At 38.7% G+C, this 18,968-nt stretch overlaps 1 protein-coding gene across 5 annotated transcripts in view; it reads left to right on the top strand.

Moving 5' to 3' along the window:
* Positions 1-18,968, top strand: part of ARL6 (ADP ribosylation factor like GTPase 6) — a 45,240-nt gene that overhangs the window by 8,467 nt on the left and 17,805 nt on the right. For all 5 annotated transcript variants that reach the window (XR_004437142.1, XM_033211548.1, XM_033211547.1 and 2 more), the window contains 2 exons: positions 8,606-8,667; positions 9,064-9,132. Coding sequence is in view for 4 of the 5 variants with exons in the window: in XM_033211548.1 (XP_033067439.1) it covers positions 8,606-8,667; positions 9,064-9,132 (131 nt within the window). In the remaining variant the exon portion in view is untranslated. The remainder of the gene's footprint in view (positions 1-8,605; positions 8,668-9,063; positions 9,133-18,968) is intronic.

Raw genomic sequence — 18,968 nt, 5'->3', positions numbered from 1 at the left:
TTATGATCTTTATTTATTTCCTTCTACTAATTTAGGGTTAGATTTGTTCTTCCTTTTCTGGTTGCTCGAGGTGCATCACTGGGTTATTTGAAGTCTTGCTACTATTTTTTTGTTTTGTTTTTTGAGATGGAGTTTCGCTCTTGTCTCCCAGGCTGGAGTGCAATGGCGCAATCTCAGCTCACCACAACCTCTGTCTCCCAGGTTCAAGCAATTCTCTTGCCTCAGCCTCCCAAGCAGTGGGGCTTATAGGCATGCACCACCACTCCCTGCTAATTTTGTATTTTTACTTGAGAGGGGTTTCTCCATGTTGGTCAGGCTAGTCTCGAACTCCCGACCTCAGGTGATCTGCCCACCTTGGCCACCTAAAGTGCTGGGATTACAGGTGTGAGCTACCACGCTCGGCCACTACTTTTTTGATATATGTGTTTATTGCTATAAACTTGCTTAGTGCTGGTTTTGCAGTATCCATAGATTTTAGTATGCTGTATTTCTCTTTTCATTTAAGAATGTATTAGTCAGGGTTTTCTAGAGGGACAGAACTAATAGGATAGATATTTGTAAAGGGGAGTTTCTTAAGAAGTATTAGCTCACACAATCACAAGGCTCCACAATAGTCTGTCTGCAGGCTGAGGAACAGTGAAGCCAGTCTGAGTCCCAAAACTGAAGAACTTGGAGTCCGATGTTCAAGGACAGGAAGCATCCAGCATGGGAAAAAGATGTAGGCTGGGAGGCTAAGCCAGTTTAGTCTTTTCACATTTTTCTGCCTGCTTTATATATTCTGGCCACACTGGCAACTGATTAGATGGTACCCATCCAGATTAAGGGTGGGTCTGCCTTTCCCAGCCCTCTGACTCAAATGTTAATCTCCTTTGGCAGCACCCTCACAGACACACCCAGTATCAGTACTTTGCATCATTCAATCCAATCAAGTTGACACTCAGTATTAACCATCACAAGTCCACCCCTTGTCAATACACGTCTCCTGAGATCATACATAATGCTCAAATAAGGACAATAATAAGGTCATAATTACGCCTAACATAATACAGCTATCCTTCTTACAACCAGAAATATACCAGTCCCCAACCCAAATGCTATTACGTAAAGTCAACAGAATTTAAATGCTGAAATGAAGTTAATAAATCTTATGTCACATGATAAAGGAAAAAGAAAATAAAATGAATATATTTTCATAGTACAAGTTTATATGTACACAAACATGTTTTTAACAAAAGGAGGAAATGCTCATGGCAATTACAGTCTTTGTTTCTGTAACTGGTCACATGGTCATAGCTGGTATTGATGACTACCTTCTTCTACTACCTATTCTACATTCCCTTTGCCTTCAGCAAGCACCTCAGCAGGTCCTGTTTGTTGGTTGTTGGTTGTTTTTTTTTGTTTTGTTTTTTTCCTGGTAGAGTGACCCAAACCTTCATTCCTGAAGGGTCTGGTCTATATGTAGTCCTGCTGGATTGGGCTGTGGTAGTTTCCCATTGACCTTAATCACAAGGCATGGTAATACAAAGAGATGCCCTAATGGATCTCCTGTATTCCATGCATACTCTTCCTTACCTCTGTTGTGCAGTGATAGTCCGATTTCATCTTGATAGTCCCAGACAATCACCCCAGCCAACACTGTAACTCCCTTCTTAGCTTGTTGACTTAAAGGTAGGAGGAGCCCAAAGTGTCCAGGTGGCAATCTTAACTTCCAATTGAATGGAATCATTGTTGTATCCCCTTGTGGTAGCATTCCCCCTCTGGAACTAAGACCTCTAGGCCAGCTGTACATAATGTCATGGAAACAGAAAGCAAAAATTTTGCTAGTGGATCACTAGGGGTAATGGTAAGTGGTGCCACTTCCACTGTTAGATCTGACTTACAGAGAAGAGCCGTTAACAGGGCTCTTCAAAGATGCAGGTGCTGCCCTCACAAATCTATTTCGCAAAGCACTGGTCAAGGGTATATCTTCTAGACCCACCCCACCCCCGGCCCCAAGCTGGGATAAGTAGGTCTAAAGTGACTAATCCATTCCACCATCCCAATCTTCCTAAGCCTTTGGGTCCCTTCCTCTAAATTAAACCAAGGGAGATCAGGCATTTCCAGCTTGCTCACAGTGGGCCATCTTTTAATCCACATTTCAGCTGACCAAGCAAATACTATTAGAACCTTTAACTCCCAGAGCTGCAACATTAAATGCAGAATCCCTACTTAGTAGGCCCAAATCAATAAATTTAGCCTGATCCAACCCTATTTCTTCCACCATTATCGCATACCCTTAATACCCATCCATGCCTGTTCTCCAGATTACTGTTTATATAAATTAGAAAACTCAAGCAGTTCCTTTTGAATGTAGTACACCACCTCATGGATCACACTCTCAACCTCACCTCTAGGGGCGCCCCAAGACTTTAGTTATAGATCTAGAAGCAGGTGGGGGTATTGAGGGTGGCTCTTGAGGAGAATCAACATTATCTTGCCTGGCAGCTGCCTCAGGGGACGTCATCACTGTTGCCCCAGGCAGTGCAGGATTTATCTCCTCAGACAAATGTGGAAAGGCTGATGGCAGCAGGGGTGAGGGAGGGGATGTTGCCACTACTGGGAATGGGGAAGCTGTTTGTTCTGGCAAAAAAGGTTCATCAGAGTTTACAAGCTCAGTGTCCCCAGCTTCATCAGGGTCCTCCCACACGTCCCCATTCCAAGTTGCAAGGTCTCATTCTTTTCCAATCAATGCCCTCACTTTAACAGCAGGCTCCTGGCGAGGCTGTGCATGCACCTTTCATTGCAGGTCAGCAACTGATATGAGAGCTTGTGCCTGTTTGTCCACAATTTCAGCTCTTTCTCTACAGGAGATAAGACTCGCACTCAGGGCAATTATAACAGATTTGAGGCTCAGTATCTGCTTCTGAAGCTGGGAGTTACAATCCCTGGGTTCATAATTTTCTTTCATTACTTTGTGCAGTGAACTTAAGAGTAACCAACCAACTTCATTATGTTCCTTGGTTCTCCACATATGGTCAAAAGTATTATGTACAGAGTCACAAAATTCCGTGCTGCTCACGAGCAGTGAATCAGGAGTTTCAAATGCATTTATTTTGCATAACTCTCTAAACAGTTCACACCAAGGACTAACGGTGTTCTCCATACTATTAAAAGTAGAATCCTTAGCATTTTGAGGTCTAATCATATTAAGCAGCCAACTCCAGAAACCCCCAAACCACTGAAAGAACTCCATCCTTAATCTGTTCCTCTAGAACCACTCCTGGTACCAAAATCTGTATTAGTCAGGATTCTCTAGAGGGACAGAACTAATAGGATAGATAGATATACATATAAAGGAGAGTTCATTAAGTAGTATTAACTCACATGATCACAAAGTCCCACAATATACCATCTGCAAGCTAAGGAGCCAGGAAACCAGTCCGAGTCCCAAAACTGAAGAACCTGGAGTCTGACGTTTAAGGGCAAGAAGCATCCACATGGTAGAAAGATATAGGCTGGGAGGCTAAGCCAGCCTAGCCTTTTCAGGTTTTTTTGCCTGCTTTGTATATTCTGGCCACACTGGCAGCTGATTAGATTGTTGCCACCCAGATTAAAGGTGGGTCTGCCTTTCCCAGCACACTGACTCAAATGTTAATCTCCTTTAGCAGCACCTTCACAGACATACCCAGGATCAATACTTTGCGTCCTTCAATCCAATCAAATTGACACTTAGTATTAACCACCACAAAGAACTTTTGAATTTCCTTCTTCATTTCTTCATTCACCCATTGAATATTAGGAAGCATGTTAATTTCCGTGTGTTTTTGTAGTTTCCAAAGTTCCTCTCATTATTGATTTCTAGTTTTATTCCATTGTGGTTAGAAAAGATACTTGATATGATCTCTACCTTTTAAAATTTGTTCAGATTTGTTTTGTTGCCTAAAATATGATCTGTTTTGGAGAATGTTCCATTTGATGATGAGGATAATGTATATTCTGTAGCTGTTGGATGGAATGTTGTATAAACGTTTATTAGGTCCATTTGGTCTCGAGTTCAGTTTAACTTGGATTTCTTTTATTGTTGATTTTTCTGTCTGAATGATCTGTCTATTACTGAGAATGGGGTGTTGAAGTCCCCCCTGTTATTGTATTGCAATCTTTCTCACCCTTTAGCTCTATTAATGTTTGCTTAATATATTACGGTGTTCCCATGTTGGAGGCACATATATTTACAATTGTTATATTCTCATTCCGAATTTACTCCTTTATCCTCATATGGTAGTTTACTTTGTCTCTTTTTATAGTTTTGACTTGTAACCTGTTTTATCTGATATGAATATAGCTACTCCTGTTCTTTGTTGGTTTTTATTTACATAGAATGTCTTTATTCATTTCATTTTCAGCCTGTGTGTATCTTTATAGATGAAATGAGCTTTTTGTGGAAAGCACATAGTTGGGACTAATTTTTTAAATCCATTCAGCCACTCTGTGTCTTCTAATTAAAGAATGTAGTTCATTTACATTTAATACTATTACTGATAGGTAAGGACTTAATATTGCCATTTAGTTAATTTTTCTCTGGTTGTTTTGTAGCTCCTATTTTCCTTTCTTCCTTTCTTAAGGGATATTACTTGTGCTAATCTTAGTACTGGATATTTGTGTTTGGTTTTCTGTGGGAGATAGTGAAGCCTAATTGCTTCTTGCTTCTACTTAATTTTGGTGATGTTACCCTTATTCCTATTCTTTTTTTTTTTTCTTTGGGACAGGGTCTCGCACTGTCACCCAGATTGGAGTGTAGTGGCACAATCTTGGCTCATTGCAACTTCTATTTCCTGGGCTCAAGTGATTCTCCTGCCTCAATCTCCCAAATAGCTGGGATTACAGGCATGTGCCACTACACCCCACTACTTTTTTTGCATTTTTAGTACAGATAAGGTTTCGCCATGTTGGCCAGGCTGGTCTTGAACTCCTAACCTGAGGTGATCCACCCGCCTTGCCCTCCCAAAGTGCTGGGATTACAGGTGTGAGCCTCCAAGCCTGGCCACCCTATTCTTAATATTTAAAACAATCTAAAATTGCTCAATTGATAACTTGCATATTCATTTGATAACTTGCTTATTAAATTTCTCTCATTATAGAAGAGCATAGGTTTTTCTCTTGTTCAGCCGTGAATCCCAGATACCTAGAATAATGCTTGGCACTTTGGATGAGTGGATTGTTGAATGATTTTTTAATATTTATTTTTGGCCACGGGATTATGATTGATACCACCAAGAATATAATTTTTATCAGACTTAAACTAAGCAAATAGGATCTCTCTCAGAAATCTTATTCTGTTCCTGGTTATGTTGGTGTATCCTTGACCTGTCTAGAATGTTTTGTTCCACTCAGGCAATACAATAACCACAGGAGATTTGTTCCAGGACACATATTCCCACCCACCCCCTTCCACCCTCCTACCTATATTAAATGGTATAGTATTTGCATGTAACTTATGCACATCCTCCCATATACCTTAAATCATTTCTAGTTTACTAATAATACTTCAATACAATGTAAATACTATGCAAATAGTGTTTATTGTATTTATACATTTGTAATGTTTTTATTGTTAAATAGTATTGTTATCTTTTTTAAATTATTATTTTCAATTCATGTTGGCTAAATCTGTGAATTTAGAAGCTACAGATACAGAGGGCTGACTGTAATTCCTACACTCTTCGTTTACTTTGTGCCATTCCCTGTCTAATTTTCAGAATGACCAAATATATTTGTTCTTGGATAGAGCAGAGGGAGACTGATATTGTAAACTATCTTTTAGAATACATTGGAGGAAAATGAGTTCCACTTCAGTCTGGAAGCAATTGCTCACATATCTTGTTCTATCCTGATTAACTTGTTAAGTTTCTTTTTTTTCCTGATTGCTTCCTACTAGAACTTTTGAAATGATGGAAAGAAAAGAAAATTTATTAATTTTATTCCTACAAGTAAAATAGCAAGTTTCTCTGGAAATAAAAAGAGTTTGTGAAGAAATTAGGTGATCGTGGGGAGGCTAGGGAAATGTTCTAATTACAGTTCATTGAAGACAGGGTTACTATTTTAATAACATTTTACATTTTAATAACCCTGTTAAGACTTCTTTAAACGTTAGCTTCCTATTTTGTTATTGTTATCTTTTTCCTCATAATAGTAGCTGATGATTTTGTCACATGATTGGTACATTTAAAGTCCTTAAAATCAAAATAATGAAGTTGGGGGAACATTAAAACTTAGGAAACTTCTTATTGCAAAAGATTGTTCTGAAATGAAGGAACCCCAGGGTATGACGCAGGAATCTTAGTAGCAGGAAATGAATTTTGTCTTACATAAACAAAAATATATTTTTGGAAAAATACTAGATCAGGTCTTGGAATGGATAGAAGCAAAAGGAAAAAGCTAAGTAAACAAACTTTAGAAAGGCAAAACAAGGGCAGCTCTGGAGGGCCTTTCTTCTAGCGCATTACCGTGCTATAAGGTGACCAAGCTCCAGTAAATTTTGAGCTTCTGTCTTTCCTTGAATTTAAATTTCCCAGAAGTAGACTACCAGAGTGAATGTCATAGTGTGAGGCAAAATTTTTCCCTGTATTTTTTTTTTTTTTTTTTTTTTTTTTTTTTTTTTTTTTTGAGACGGAGTCTCACTCTGTGGCCCAGGCTGGAGTGCAGTGGCCGGATCTCAGCTCACTGCAAGCTCCGCCTCCCGGGTTCACGCCATTCTCCTGCCTCAGCTTCCCGAGTAGCTGGGACTACAGGCGCCCGCCACCTCGCCCGGCTACTTTTTTTTTTGTATTTTTAGTAGAGATGGGGTTTCACCATGTTAGCCAGGATGGTCTCGATCTCCTGACCTCGTGATCCGCCCGTCTCGGCCTCCCAAAGTGCTGGGATTACAGGCTTGAGCCACCGCGCCCGGCCCCCTGTATTGTTTTTTTAATAAAAGCAACAAGATGAACTGAAGGGAAATTTTTTTTAAGTTACAATGACAATATGGGAAGAACTGGGGATGAGACTGAAATCAGTGAGCATATAATTATAATAATAGCAGACATTTGTTGAGCATTTACTGTGTTGAGTATTTTACATCCATTAACCTATGTAGTTACCATGATAAGTTTATGAGTTAAGGATAGTAATAGCATATTTCACATTTGAGAAAACCAGGCTTAGAAAAAAATAAGTAACTTGTTCAAGGTAGCAGAGCCAAGTAGGAGCAATTAGGAGGCTGGTACAGTAATTCAAAGCAAGAAATGATAAGTTAGTGATATAGAACCAAAAAGCTTAGAGCGTGATTACATAGAGAATGTAAAAAAAGGGAGGAGTCAATAATAACTTCTAGGCATCTGGATCAGAAAGTGGATATATTTTTATTCAAACAGAGGAATAGTTTTTCTGGTGAAAGTGCTAGGAGACATTTAACAAGTTAGACTGTTAGTATAATACATTTTAATTGTCAGTGGGACTTGTCAACATGTCTCCTACTCTACTCTGACCCCCTTTCACTCTCTTCTCCACACAGAATTCCTTACCGTTGCCTTCAAGCCCTTATGTCTCTTACCTCAACACATCACTCTTTATCTTACCCAGTACACTTTAGACATTTAGGCTTTCTGCATTTCCTCAGTGGCAAGTTCCTTCCTTCCTCAGGATCGTTGCACTGACAGATTTCTCTAACTGGAATGTTCTTTGTCAATAACTTGTCATGGTTCTTCCCCTCCTGTCATTCACTCCTGGGTCAGATGTCACCTCCTCAAAGAGACCATTCCTGAGCACTTTTCTTCCATGCCACCTTCCAGCCCCTTTCTGCTGCCTCCCACCCCCAAAACATTTATTTTTTGCACTTATCTCTGCTCAAAATTGTGTTCATTTGTTGCTTAGCTTTTCAATTGCTATTTACCTCTTCTAGCTTGTAAACTCCATGAAGGCAGGAACCATCTACACATGAGGGCAGTCTGGAACATAGACAAACTCAATAAGTATGTGTTGAAAGATTAGAAAGTATGCCGGGCGCGGTGGCTCACGCCTATAATCCCAGTGCTTTGGGAGGCTGAGACAGGCAAATCACAAGGTCAGAAGATTGAGACCATCTTGGCTAACACAGTGAAACCCTGTCTCCACTAAAAATACAAAAAATTAGCCAGGCATGGTGGCAGGCGCCTGTAGTCCTAGCTACTTGGGAGGCTAAGGCAGGAGAATGGTGTGAAGCCAAGAGGTGGAGCTTGCAGTGAGCTGAGATTGTACCACTGCACTCCAGCCTGGGCGACAAAGCGAGACTCTTGTCTCAAAAAAAAAAAATAGAAAGTCCTACGTGTGAACTCAGGGTGACTTATTAAACCACGTATAAAACCCTTATGTCCTTGGTAACATGCCACAAGCCACAAATGTGAATAAACATTATGCAGATCCATAATTAGTAAACCTTGAACTTCTATAAAGAATTCACACAGAGTGATCCTATTGAAAAAATTACAAGTTTGTTAAATCCTGTCATCTCCTTAGTGACAGATATTAGAAACTGAAAATATGGATACTTTAACTTGAGGAAAACTCATCTCTGGTCATTGTAAATTTCTGAACTTTGTCTTTTCTCTTAAAGGCTCAATCTCAAAATATCCTTCCAACAATAGGATTCAGCATAGAGAAATTCAAATCATCCAGGTAATCCACTTTATCCCTTAACAAAAAAGTTACTAGTGAAAAATAACAATATTGGTCTACCTGGTCATTCTTCCTACCCTTAGAGAAAGTTATTTGTTGTTTCAGAATCTCATAGGTATTAACATATTTCTACCACTATGGGTGGTTTATTTTTCAGAATTTAGAGTTTAGACAAACTCAGATAACTTCACTAGCAAAGAAGTTTTTTATGTTATTTATTGCAAAATCATGTTTATATTAGTACATTTATTTCATAGAACTTTTACTTGTAAATTGGACCATGTTGAATATTGCATATGAAGGGTAATTTCTTTGATTGCAAGTAATTTAGAATTTTAAGTAAAAGTTATGCTTTAGTTAGTTTATAATGTAGTCATGCTTTGCTTCTTTTTGTAGTTTATCATTTACAGTGTTTGACATGTCAGGTCAAGGAAGATACAGAAATCTCTGGGAACACTATTATAAGTAAGTACATCTGTGAATGTTGCTTAACTAGATGTTTTTATTTTACTACTAATAATGATTAGAAATCCAAAGAATTATATGACTAAGTTGTTTGGCTTTTTTTTCCATGTAATTTATGAACATTTCCTAATTTTAAAAATACGTAATCAGACTCAACATTGTTTGTCAAATGCTTCAGGTCCTTCATGACTTCAGGCCTTTGCACGTACTATTCTCTCTGTTTTTAATGCCCTATTCTATCCTACTTCACTTCAGTTTAAGGTTAACATATTCCTGCTTTAAATATCAGCTAAAAAGTCATCTCCTCTGAAGTTTCACTGTTCTGCCCAGTTATTTTGTCCCTACTGTTCACATGGCACTTTGTCCATTTCTCTCTCTCTAATCATACTTACCATGTCTTGAAGTTATGTACCATAGCTGCCTCCCTAGTGAAACTGTGAACTCCTCAAGGGAAGGGATTATTCATTATTCATATTATTTTTTCAAGACCTAGTATGATGCTCGGCATATAAACCCAGTAAATATTATTGACTAAATTTAGTTAAAAATAACAGTGTTGCCTAACAGTTGATCCATTGTTCTATGAATAATTTAAAACAAGCTGTTTTTCAGCATATACAAGTCAAGTGCTCACTAATTTACAGTTGGTCCTTCATGTCCTTGGGTTCTGCATTCTTGGATTCAACGAATTGTAGATCAAAAATATTTGGGGGAAAAAATGCCATAAAGTTCCAAAAAGCAAAACTTAAATTGCCATGCACAAACTACTATATTGAAAGCACATGAACAAGGTCATGTGTAGGCATTGTATTACGTATTATAAGTAATCTAGGGTGACTTAAAGAATATGGAAGAATTTGCATAGGTTATATACAAATACTAAGCCATTTTATACAAGAGACTTGAGCATCTGCAGATTTTGATATTTGAAGGGGATCCTGGAACTGATGCCCCAACAATACCAAGGGATGACTATACTTCAGACTAATGGCTGTCAAGTTACTAGGACCCAAATGTGTTAATACCTTCTGGAGATTTGCATATGGTATTAAAATAAATTCATTAGCTTCTATTATTGTTAGGACTCCATTTAAGAGCAATGTAATTCACTTTTAGAGTCTGAAACTTAAAAACGGTATCTCTTAACTAAACTCTCTTTTGTGATTATGAACTCCTGCCTTGAAATGGTATGTGACATTTACCTGATAAGATTTAGATTTAGATTAACTCTTTCCTAATAATGTGAGACTAAACATTATATGGTATATATTTGGGATATGAACCAGAGGAGATTTATTCAAATTTTTTTTCAGTGAGTCCTTCAATAAGTTGAAGGCCTATTTAAATCATAGATCCAGAAGACTTCTGAGAGAAAGAGAAAAGAGAGTGCTTCAGATACAAGGGTTAGTTTGGAAAAGGAAAAGTGGCATGTTTGTGGTATTCTGCATTAAATTCCTTGGGGAGATGTGTTTTATGTGTTTCTTATTTGTTTGTTTGTTTGTTTAGGAAACCTGAATTTTCAGTACAGCATTTTTTAAATTCCTCCTCCAATTAGTTGATAAATGATTTCTTTTTTAAAATGTATTTAGCTACTTAAAAAATACTTTAATTTTAATTACAAAAATATATAGAGAGAGAAAATAGTAAGAAAGTAAAGTTTGTTTTTATTTGATTTTAACTCCTTTTTTCTTCATACTGTTTTTGGATGAAATTATGAATTCTAGAATAGAGTGGTTACATTGTAGATTGAATGGAGAATATGATTACTATTGAAAAATCAATAATAAAAGTAAATTTACTTTCTCTATTTTCATATTTTTCTAACTGTGAAAAAAAAAGTACATCTTGATCTATTAGACTGAAAAAGGTTACAAAGATTAATAAAGTCTGCTCTTGTCAAAGTGAGCCACTCCTGTGAGAATGTAGTCTCTTTTTCGGGGTAATTTATTGATATCCGTTAAAATGAAAAATGTTTATAACCTACAGCAAGCATTTTTACCTTTAGAAAAGTATTCTATGACCAGGGCTTATAGGCAGAAAATATACATAGAAGGTTGTATGTTAGCATTATTTATAACCTTTTTATATCAATTATGTAAAAATGTTACTATCAGTATTTATCTTTACTATAAATATGTACTTGGTATATATAGAAAGAAGAAAGTTCTTAGTGGATTATGCACCAAACCATTAGTAGCATTTATTTTTGGAATAGTAGGATTATAAGGGAAGTTTACTTTCTTTAATTTTCTTTTCTTTTTTCTTTTTTTTCACATCCTCTTTGGTGAAGAGAGACATTTACTTTCTAACATATATGATGCCATAATAATATTATGTAATTTTTACATACTATTTTTACAACATAAAAAGGTAATAGTATGCAAAAATACAAAGGAATACACATTTTTTAAATTTGGAAAATATCAAAAAGAATATTGAAAACATGTTTCCCATAAATCTCACTGTTCATAAATTCACCATTGTCAATCTTTTTGGTATCTTTCTTCTCCTTTTGAAATATATAACATATACTTTATATAAATAAGGAAAAAGGAACCATCTAAATTATGTATCATGTATAATTTTGTATCTTGCTTTTTTCAATTAACATTCTGTGGTATGCATAAATCAGGAAAAACATGCAATAAATATAGCTAACGGCTGCCTAATATTTTTTCACACAGCTTTGCCAAAATTTCTTTAACCATTTCTCTACTCTAGGCCATGAAAGCTATTCGCAGTTTTTGAAAATTGTAACAGTCCTTCGGTCAAAATCTTGTTGTATAAGTCTTAGCCCCAGTTCATGATTCCTTAGTATGAATTTCAGAAATAAAATCACTGGCTCAAAGTGATTGGATGTTTTTATAAATCTTGATAGATATTTCTGATTGTTCTAGTTTCTATATATCCTGGTAATGTATGTCTCTGATAATCAGCATTATTCTTTTTTAATGATAGGAGAAAGTGGTATATAAAAAGTTTTATTTTGTATATTTATTTGATGATGATGATGATGATGATGATTTTTTTTTTTTTTTTTTTTTTGAGACGGAGTCTTGCTCTGTCGCCCAGGCTGGAGGGCAGTGGCGCCATCTCGGCTCACTGCAAGCTCCACCTCCCGGGTTCAGGCCATTCTCCTGCCTCAGCCTCCCCAGTAGCTGGGAGTATAGGCACCCGCCACCATGCTCAGCTAATTTTTTTTTTTTTTTTTTTGTATTTTTAGTAGAGACGGGGTTTCACCATGTTAGCCAGGATGGTCTTGATCTCCTGACCTCGTGATCCGCCCAATCACATTGAAGCTTAAAATCTTAATTTATGACTAGAATAAGTGATTTGCAAAAAAAGTACAGATGTCCAATAAATATATGAAAAGATATTGAACCTCCCTGGCAATTAATGAACTAGATCAAGATAATATGCTATTAGAGTGCCAGTTATTGATAAGAATGATAGTAGCCAGTGCTGGCAAAGGAGTAAGAAAAGTACTGAGTCATGTAAATTGATGTGGCATTTCTGGGGGACAGTTTGGAAATGTTTTTCTGAAATTTTAAATTATGTATGTAGTCCTAGAAATGTTACTCCTAAGAATAAATCTTCAAGCATCAAGAACTTTTAAAAAATAAAGGTATGGGGGGGGCGGAGCAAGATGGCCGAATAGGAACAGCTCCCGTCTTCAACTCCCAGCGCGAGCGACACAGAAGACCGGTGATTTCTGCATTTTCAACTGAGGTACTGGGGTCATCTCTCTAGGGAGTGCCGGACAGTCGGTGCTGGTCAGCTGCTGCAGCCTGACCAGCGTGAGCTGAAGCAGGGCGAGGCATCGCCTCACCTGGAAGCGCAAGGGGGAAGGAAATCACTTTTCCTAGCGAGGGGAACTGAGACACACAACACCTGGAAAATCGGGTAACTCCCACCCCAATACTGCGCTTTAAGGAAACAGGCACACCAGGAGAATATATCCCATACCTGGCCGGGAGGGTCCCACGCCCACGGAGCCTCCCTCACTGCTAACACAGCCCTCTGCGGCGATCTATCCGCAAGGCAGCAGCGAGGCTGGGGGAGGGGCGCCCGCCATTGCTGAGGCTTAAGTAGGTAAACAAAGCCGCTGGGAAGCTCGAACTGGGTGGAGCTCACAGCAGCTCAAGGAAGCCTGCCTGTTTCTGTAGACTCTACCTCTGCGGACAGCGCACAGCTGCAGTCCATTAGGGGAAAGAGCGGGGCCGTGGCAGACGCGAACGACCCTGTCTGACAGCTTTGGGGAGAGCCGTGGATCTCCTAACGCGGAGGTTGAGATCTGAGAACGGACAGACTGCCTGCTCAGGTGGGTCCCTGACCCCTGAGTAGCCTAGCTGGGAGACATCCCCCACTAGGGGCAGTCTGACACCCCACACCTCACAGGGTGGAGTCACCCCTGAGAGGAAACTTCCAAAGAAAGAATCAGACAGGTACACTCGCTGTTCAGCAATATTCTATCTTCGGCAACCTCTGCTGCTGATACCCAGGCAAACAGGGTCTGGAGTGGACCTCAAGCAATCTCCAACAGACCAACAGACAGTCCTCTGACTGTCAGAAGGAAAACTATCAAACAGGAAGGACACCTATACCAAAACCCCATCAGTACGTCACCATCATCAAAGACCAGAGACAGATAAAACCACAAAGATGGGGAAGAAGCAGGGCAGAAAAGCTGGAAATTCAAAAAATAAGAGCATCTCCTCCTGCAAAGGAGCGCAGCCCATCGCCAGCAACGGATCAAAGCTGGTCAGAGAACGACTTTGACGAGATGAGAGAAGAAGGCTTCAGTCCATCAAACCTCTCAGAGCTAAAGGAGGAATTACGTACCCAGCGCAAAGAAACTAAAAATCTTGAAAAAAAAGTGGAAGAATTGACAGCTAGACTAATTAATGCAGAGAAGATCATAAACGAAATGACAGAGATGAAAACCATGACACGAGAAATACGTGACAAATGCACAAGCTTCAGTAACCGACTCGATCAACTGGAAGAAAGAGTATCAGCGATTGAGGATCAAATGAATGAAATGAAGCGAGAAGAGAAACCAAAAGAAAAAAGAAGAAAAAGAAATGAACAAAGCCTGCAAGAAGTATGGGATTATGTAAAAAGACCAAATCTACGTCTGATTGGGGTGCCTGAAAATGAGGGGGAAAATGGAACCAAGTTGGAAAACACTCTTCAGGATATCATCCAGGAGAACTTCCCCAACCTAGTAGGGCAGGCCAACATTCAAATTCAGGAAATACAGAGAACACCACAAAGATACTCCTCCAGAAGAGCAACTCCAAGACACATAATTGCCAGATTCACCAAAGTTGAAATGAAGGAAAAAATCTTAAGGGCAGCCAGAGAGAAAGGTCGGGTTACCCACAAAGGGAAGCCCATCAGAATAACAGCAGACCTCTCGGCAGAAACTCTACAAGCCAGAAGAGAGTGGGGGCCAATATTCAACGTTCTTAAAGAAAAGAATTTTCAACCCAGAATTTCATATCCAGCCAAACTAAGCTTCATCAGTGAAGGAGAAATAAAATCCTTTACAGATAAGCAAATGCTTAGAGATTTTGTCACCACCAGGCCTGCCTTACAAGAGACCCTGAAGGAAGCCCTAAACATGGAAAGGAACAACCGGTACCAGCCATTGGAAAAACATGCCAAAATGTAAAGAACATCGAGGCTAGGAAAAATTGCATCAACTAACGAGCAAAATAACCAGTTAATATCATAATGACAGGATCAAGTTCACACATAACAATATTAACCTTAAATGTCAATGGACTAAATGCTCCAATTAAAAGACACAGACTGGCAAACTGGATAAAGAGTCAAGACCCATCAGTCTGCTGTATTCAGGAGACCCATCTCACATGCAGAGACATACATAGGCTCAAAATAAAGGGATGGAGGAAGATCTACCAAGCAAATGGAGAACAAAAAAAAGCAGGGGTTGCAATCCTAGTCTCTGATAAAACAGACTTTAAACCATCAAAGATCAAAAGAGACAAAGAAGGCCATTACATAATGGTAAAGGGATCAATTCAACAGGAAGAGCTAACTCTCCTAAATATCTATGCACCCAATACAGGAGCACCCAGATTCATAAAGCAAGTCCTTAGAGACCTACAAAGAGACTTAGACTCCCATACAATAATAATGGGAGACTTCAACACTCCACTGTCAATATTAGACAGATCAATGAGACAGAAAGTTAACAAGGATATCCAGGAATTGAACTCATCTCTGCACCAAGCGGACCTAATAGACATCTATAGAACTCTCCACCCCAAATCAACAGAATATACATTCTTCTCAGCACCACATCGCACTTATTCCAAAATTGACCACGTAATTGGAAGTAAAGCACTCCTCAGCAAATGTACAAGAACAGAAATTATAACAAACTGTCTCTCAGACCACAGTGCAATCAAACTAGAACTCAGGACTAAGAAACTCAATCAAAAACGCTCAACTACATGGAAACTGAACAACCTGCTCCTGAATGACTACTGGGTACATAACGAAATGAAAGCAGAGAAATGAAGATGTTCTTCGAAACCAATGAGAACAAAGATACAACATACCAGAATCTCTGGGACACATTTAAAGCAGTGTGTAGAGGGAAATTTATAGCACTAAATGCCCACAAGAGAAAGCAGGAGAGATCTAAAATGGACACTCTAACATCACAATTAAAAGAACTAGAGAGGCAAGAGCAAACACATTCAAAAGCTAGCAGAAGGCAAGAAATAACTAAGATCAGAGCAGAACTGAAGGAGATAGAGACACAAAAAACCCTCCAAAAAATCAATGAATCCAGGAGTTGGTTTTTTGAAAAGATCAACAAAATTGACAGACCGCTAGCAAGACTAATAAAGAAGAAAAGAGAGAGGAATCAAATAGTCGCAATAAAAAATGATAAAGGGGATATCACCACCGACCCCACAGAAATACAAACAACCATCAGAGAATACTATAAATGCCTCTACGCAAATCAACTAGAAAATCTAGAAGAAATGGATAATTTCCTGGACACTTACACTCTCCCAAGACTAAACCAGGAAGAAGTTGAATCCCTGAATAGACCAATAGCAGGCTCTGAAATTGAGGCAACAATTAATAGCCTACCACCAAAAAAAGTCCAGGACCAGATGGATTCACAGCTGAATTCTACCAGAGGTACAAGGAGGAGCTGGTACCATTCCTTCTGAAACTATTTCAATCAATAGAAAAAGAGGGAATCCTCCCCAACTCTTTTTATGAGGCCAACATCATCCTGATACCAAGCCTGGCAGAGACACAACAAAAAAAGAGAATTTTAGACCAATATCCCTGATGAACATCGATGCAAAAATTCTCAATAAAATACTGGCAAACCGGATTCAGCAGCACATCAAAAAGCTTATCCACCATGATCAAGTGGGCTTCATCCCTGGGATGCAAGGCTGGTTCAACATTCGCAAATCAATAAACGTAATCCAGCATATAAACAGAACCAAAGACAAGAACCACATGATTATCTCAATAGATGCAGAAAAGGCTTTTGACAAAATTCAACAGCCCTTTATGCTAAAAACGCTCAATAAATTCGGTATTGATGGAACGTACCTCAAAATAATAAGAGCTATTTATGACAAACCCACAGCTAATATCATACTGAATGGGCAAAAACTGGAAAAATTCCCTTTGAAAACTGGCACAAGACAGGGATGCCCTCTCTCACCACTCCTATTCAACATCGTGTTGGAAGTTCTGGCTAGGGCAATCAGGCAAGAGAAAGAAATCAAGGGTATCCAGTTAGGAAAAGAAGAAGTCAAATTGTCCCTGTTTGCAGATGACATGATTGTATATTTAGAAAACCCCATGTCTCAGCCCAAAATCTCCTTAAGCTGATAAGCAACTTCAGCAAAGTCTCAGGATACAAAATTAATGTGCAAAAATCACAAGCATTCTTATACACCAGTAACAGACAAGCAGAGAGCCAAATCAGGAATGAACTTCCATTCACATTGCTTCAAGAGAATAAAATACCTAGGAATCCAGCTTACAAGGGATGTAAAGGACCTCTTCAAGGAGAACTACAAACCACTGCTCAGTGAAATCAAAGAGGACACAAACAAATGGAAGAACATACCATGCTCATGGATAGGAAGAATCAATATCGTGAAAATGGCCATACTGCCCAAGGTTATTTATAGATTCAATGCCATCCCCATCAAGCTACCAATGAGTTTCTTCACAGAATTGGAAAAAACGGCTTTAAAGTTCATATGGAACCAAAAAAGAGCCCGCATTGCCAAGACAATCCTAAGTCAAAAGGACAAAGCTGGAGGCGTCATGCTACCTGACTTCAAACTATACTACAAGGCTACAGTAACCAAAACAGCATGGTACTGGTACCACAACAGAGCTATAGACCAATGGAACAGAACAGAGTCCTCAGAAATAATACCACACATCTACAGCCATCTGATCTTTGACAAACCTGACAAAAACAAGAAATGGGGAAAGGATTCCCTATTTAATAAATGGTGCTGGGAAAATTGGCTAGCCATAAGTAGAAAGCTGAAACTGGATCCTTTCCTTACCCCTTATACGAAAATTAATTCAAGATGGATTAGAGACTTAAATGTTAGACCTAATACCATAAAAACCTAGAAGAAAATCTAGGTAGTACCATTCAGGACATAGGCATGGGCAAGGACTTCATGTCTAAAACACCAAAAGCAACAGCAGCAAAAGCCAAAATTGACAAATGGGATCTAATTAAACTAAAGAGCTTTTGCACAGCAAAAGAAACTACCATCAGAGTGAACAGGCAACCTACAGAATGGGAGAAAATTTTTGCAACCTACTCATCTGACAAAGGGCTAATATCCAGAATCTACAAAGAACTCAAACAAATATACAGGAAAAAAACAAACAACCCCATCAAAAAGTGGGCAAAGGATATGAACAGACATTTCTCAAAAGAAGACATCCATACAGCCAACAGACACATGAAAAAATGCTCATCATCACTCGCCATCAGAGAAATGCAAATCAAAACCACAATGAGATACCATCTCACACCAGTTAGAATGGCAAGCATTAAGAAGTCAGGAAACAACAGGTGTTGGAGAGGATGTGGAGAAATAGGAACACTTTTACACTGTTGGTGGGATTGTAAACTAGTTCAACCATTATGGAAAACAGTATGGCGATTCCTCAAGGATCTAGAACTAGATGTACCATATGACCCAGCCATCCCACTACTGGGTATATACCCAAAGGATTATAAATTACTCTACTACAAAGACACATGCACACGTATGTTTATTGCGGCACTATTCACAATAGCAAAGACTTGGAATCAACCCAAATGTCCATCTGTGACAGACTGGATTAAGAAAATGTGGCACATATACACCATGGAATACTATGCAGCCATAAAAAAGGATGAGTTTGCGTCCTTTGTAGGGACATGGATGCAGCTGGAATCCATCATTCTTAGCAAACTATCACAAGAAGAGAAAACCAAACACCGCATGTTCTCACTCATAGGTGGGAACTGAACAATGAGATCACTTGGACTCGGGAAGGGGAACATCACACACTGGGGCCTATCATGGGGAGGGGGGAGGAGGGAAGGATTGCATTGGGGAGTTATACATGATATAAACGTCATGCACATGTACCCTAGAACTTAAAGTATAATAAAAAATAAAAAATAAAGGTATGTAGGACGATATTTGCCTTAAAGTTTTTCATAATGATGAAAATTGAAAATAACCTAAAAGTCCAGCAACAAATGTTTGATACAATATTTGATGACACATCCATGCAGT

Source organism: Trachypithecus francoisi, unplaced genomic scaffold (assembly GCF_009764315.1).
Source record: "Trachypithecus francoisi isolate TF-2019V2 unplaced genomic scaffold, Tfra_2.0 Lachesis_group0, whole genome shotgun sequence".
Lineage (NCBI taxonomy): Eukaryota > Metazoa > Chordata > Mammalia > Primates > Cercopithecidae > Trachypithecus > Trachypithecus francoisi.
Note: the sequence above shows the minus strand (reverse complement) of the source record. Positions and strands in the feature narration are given on the sequence as shown.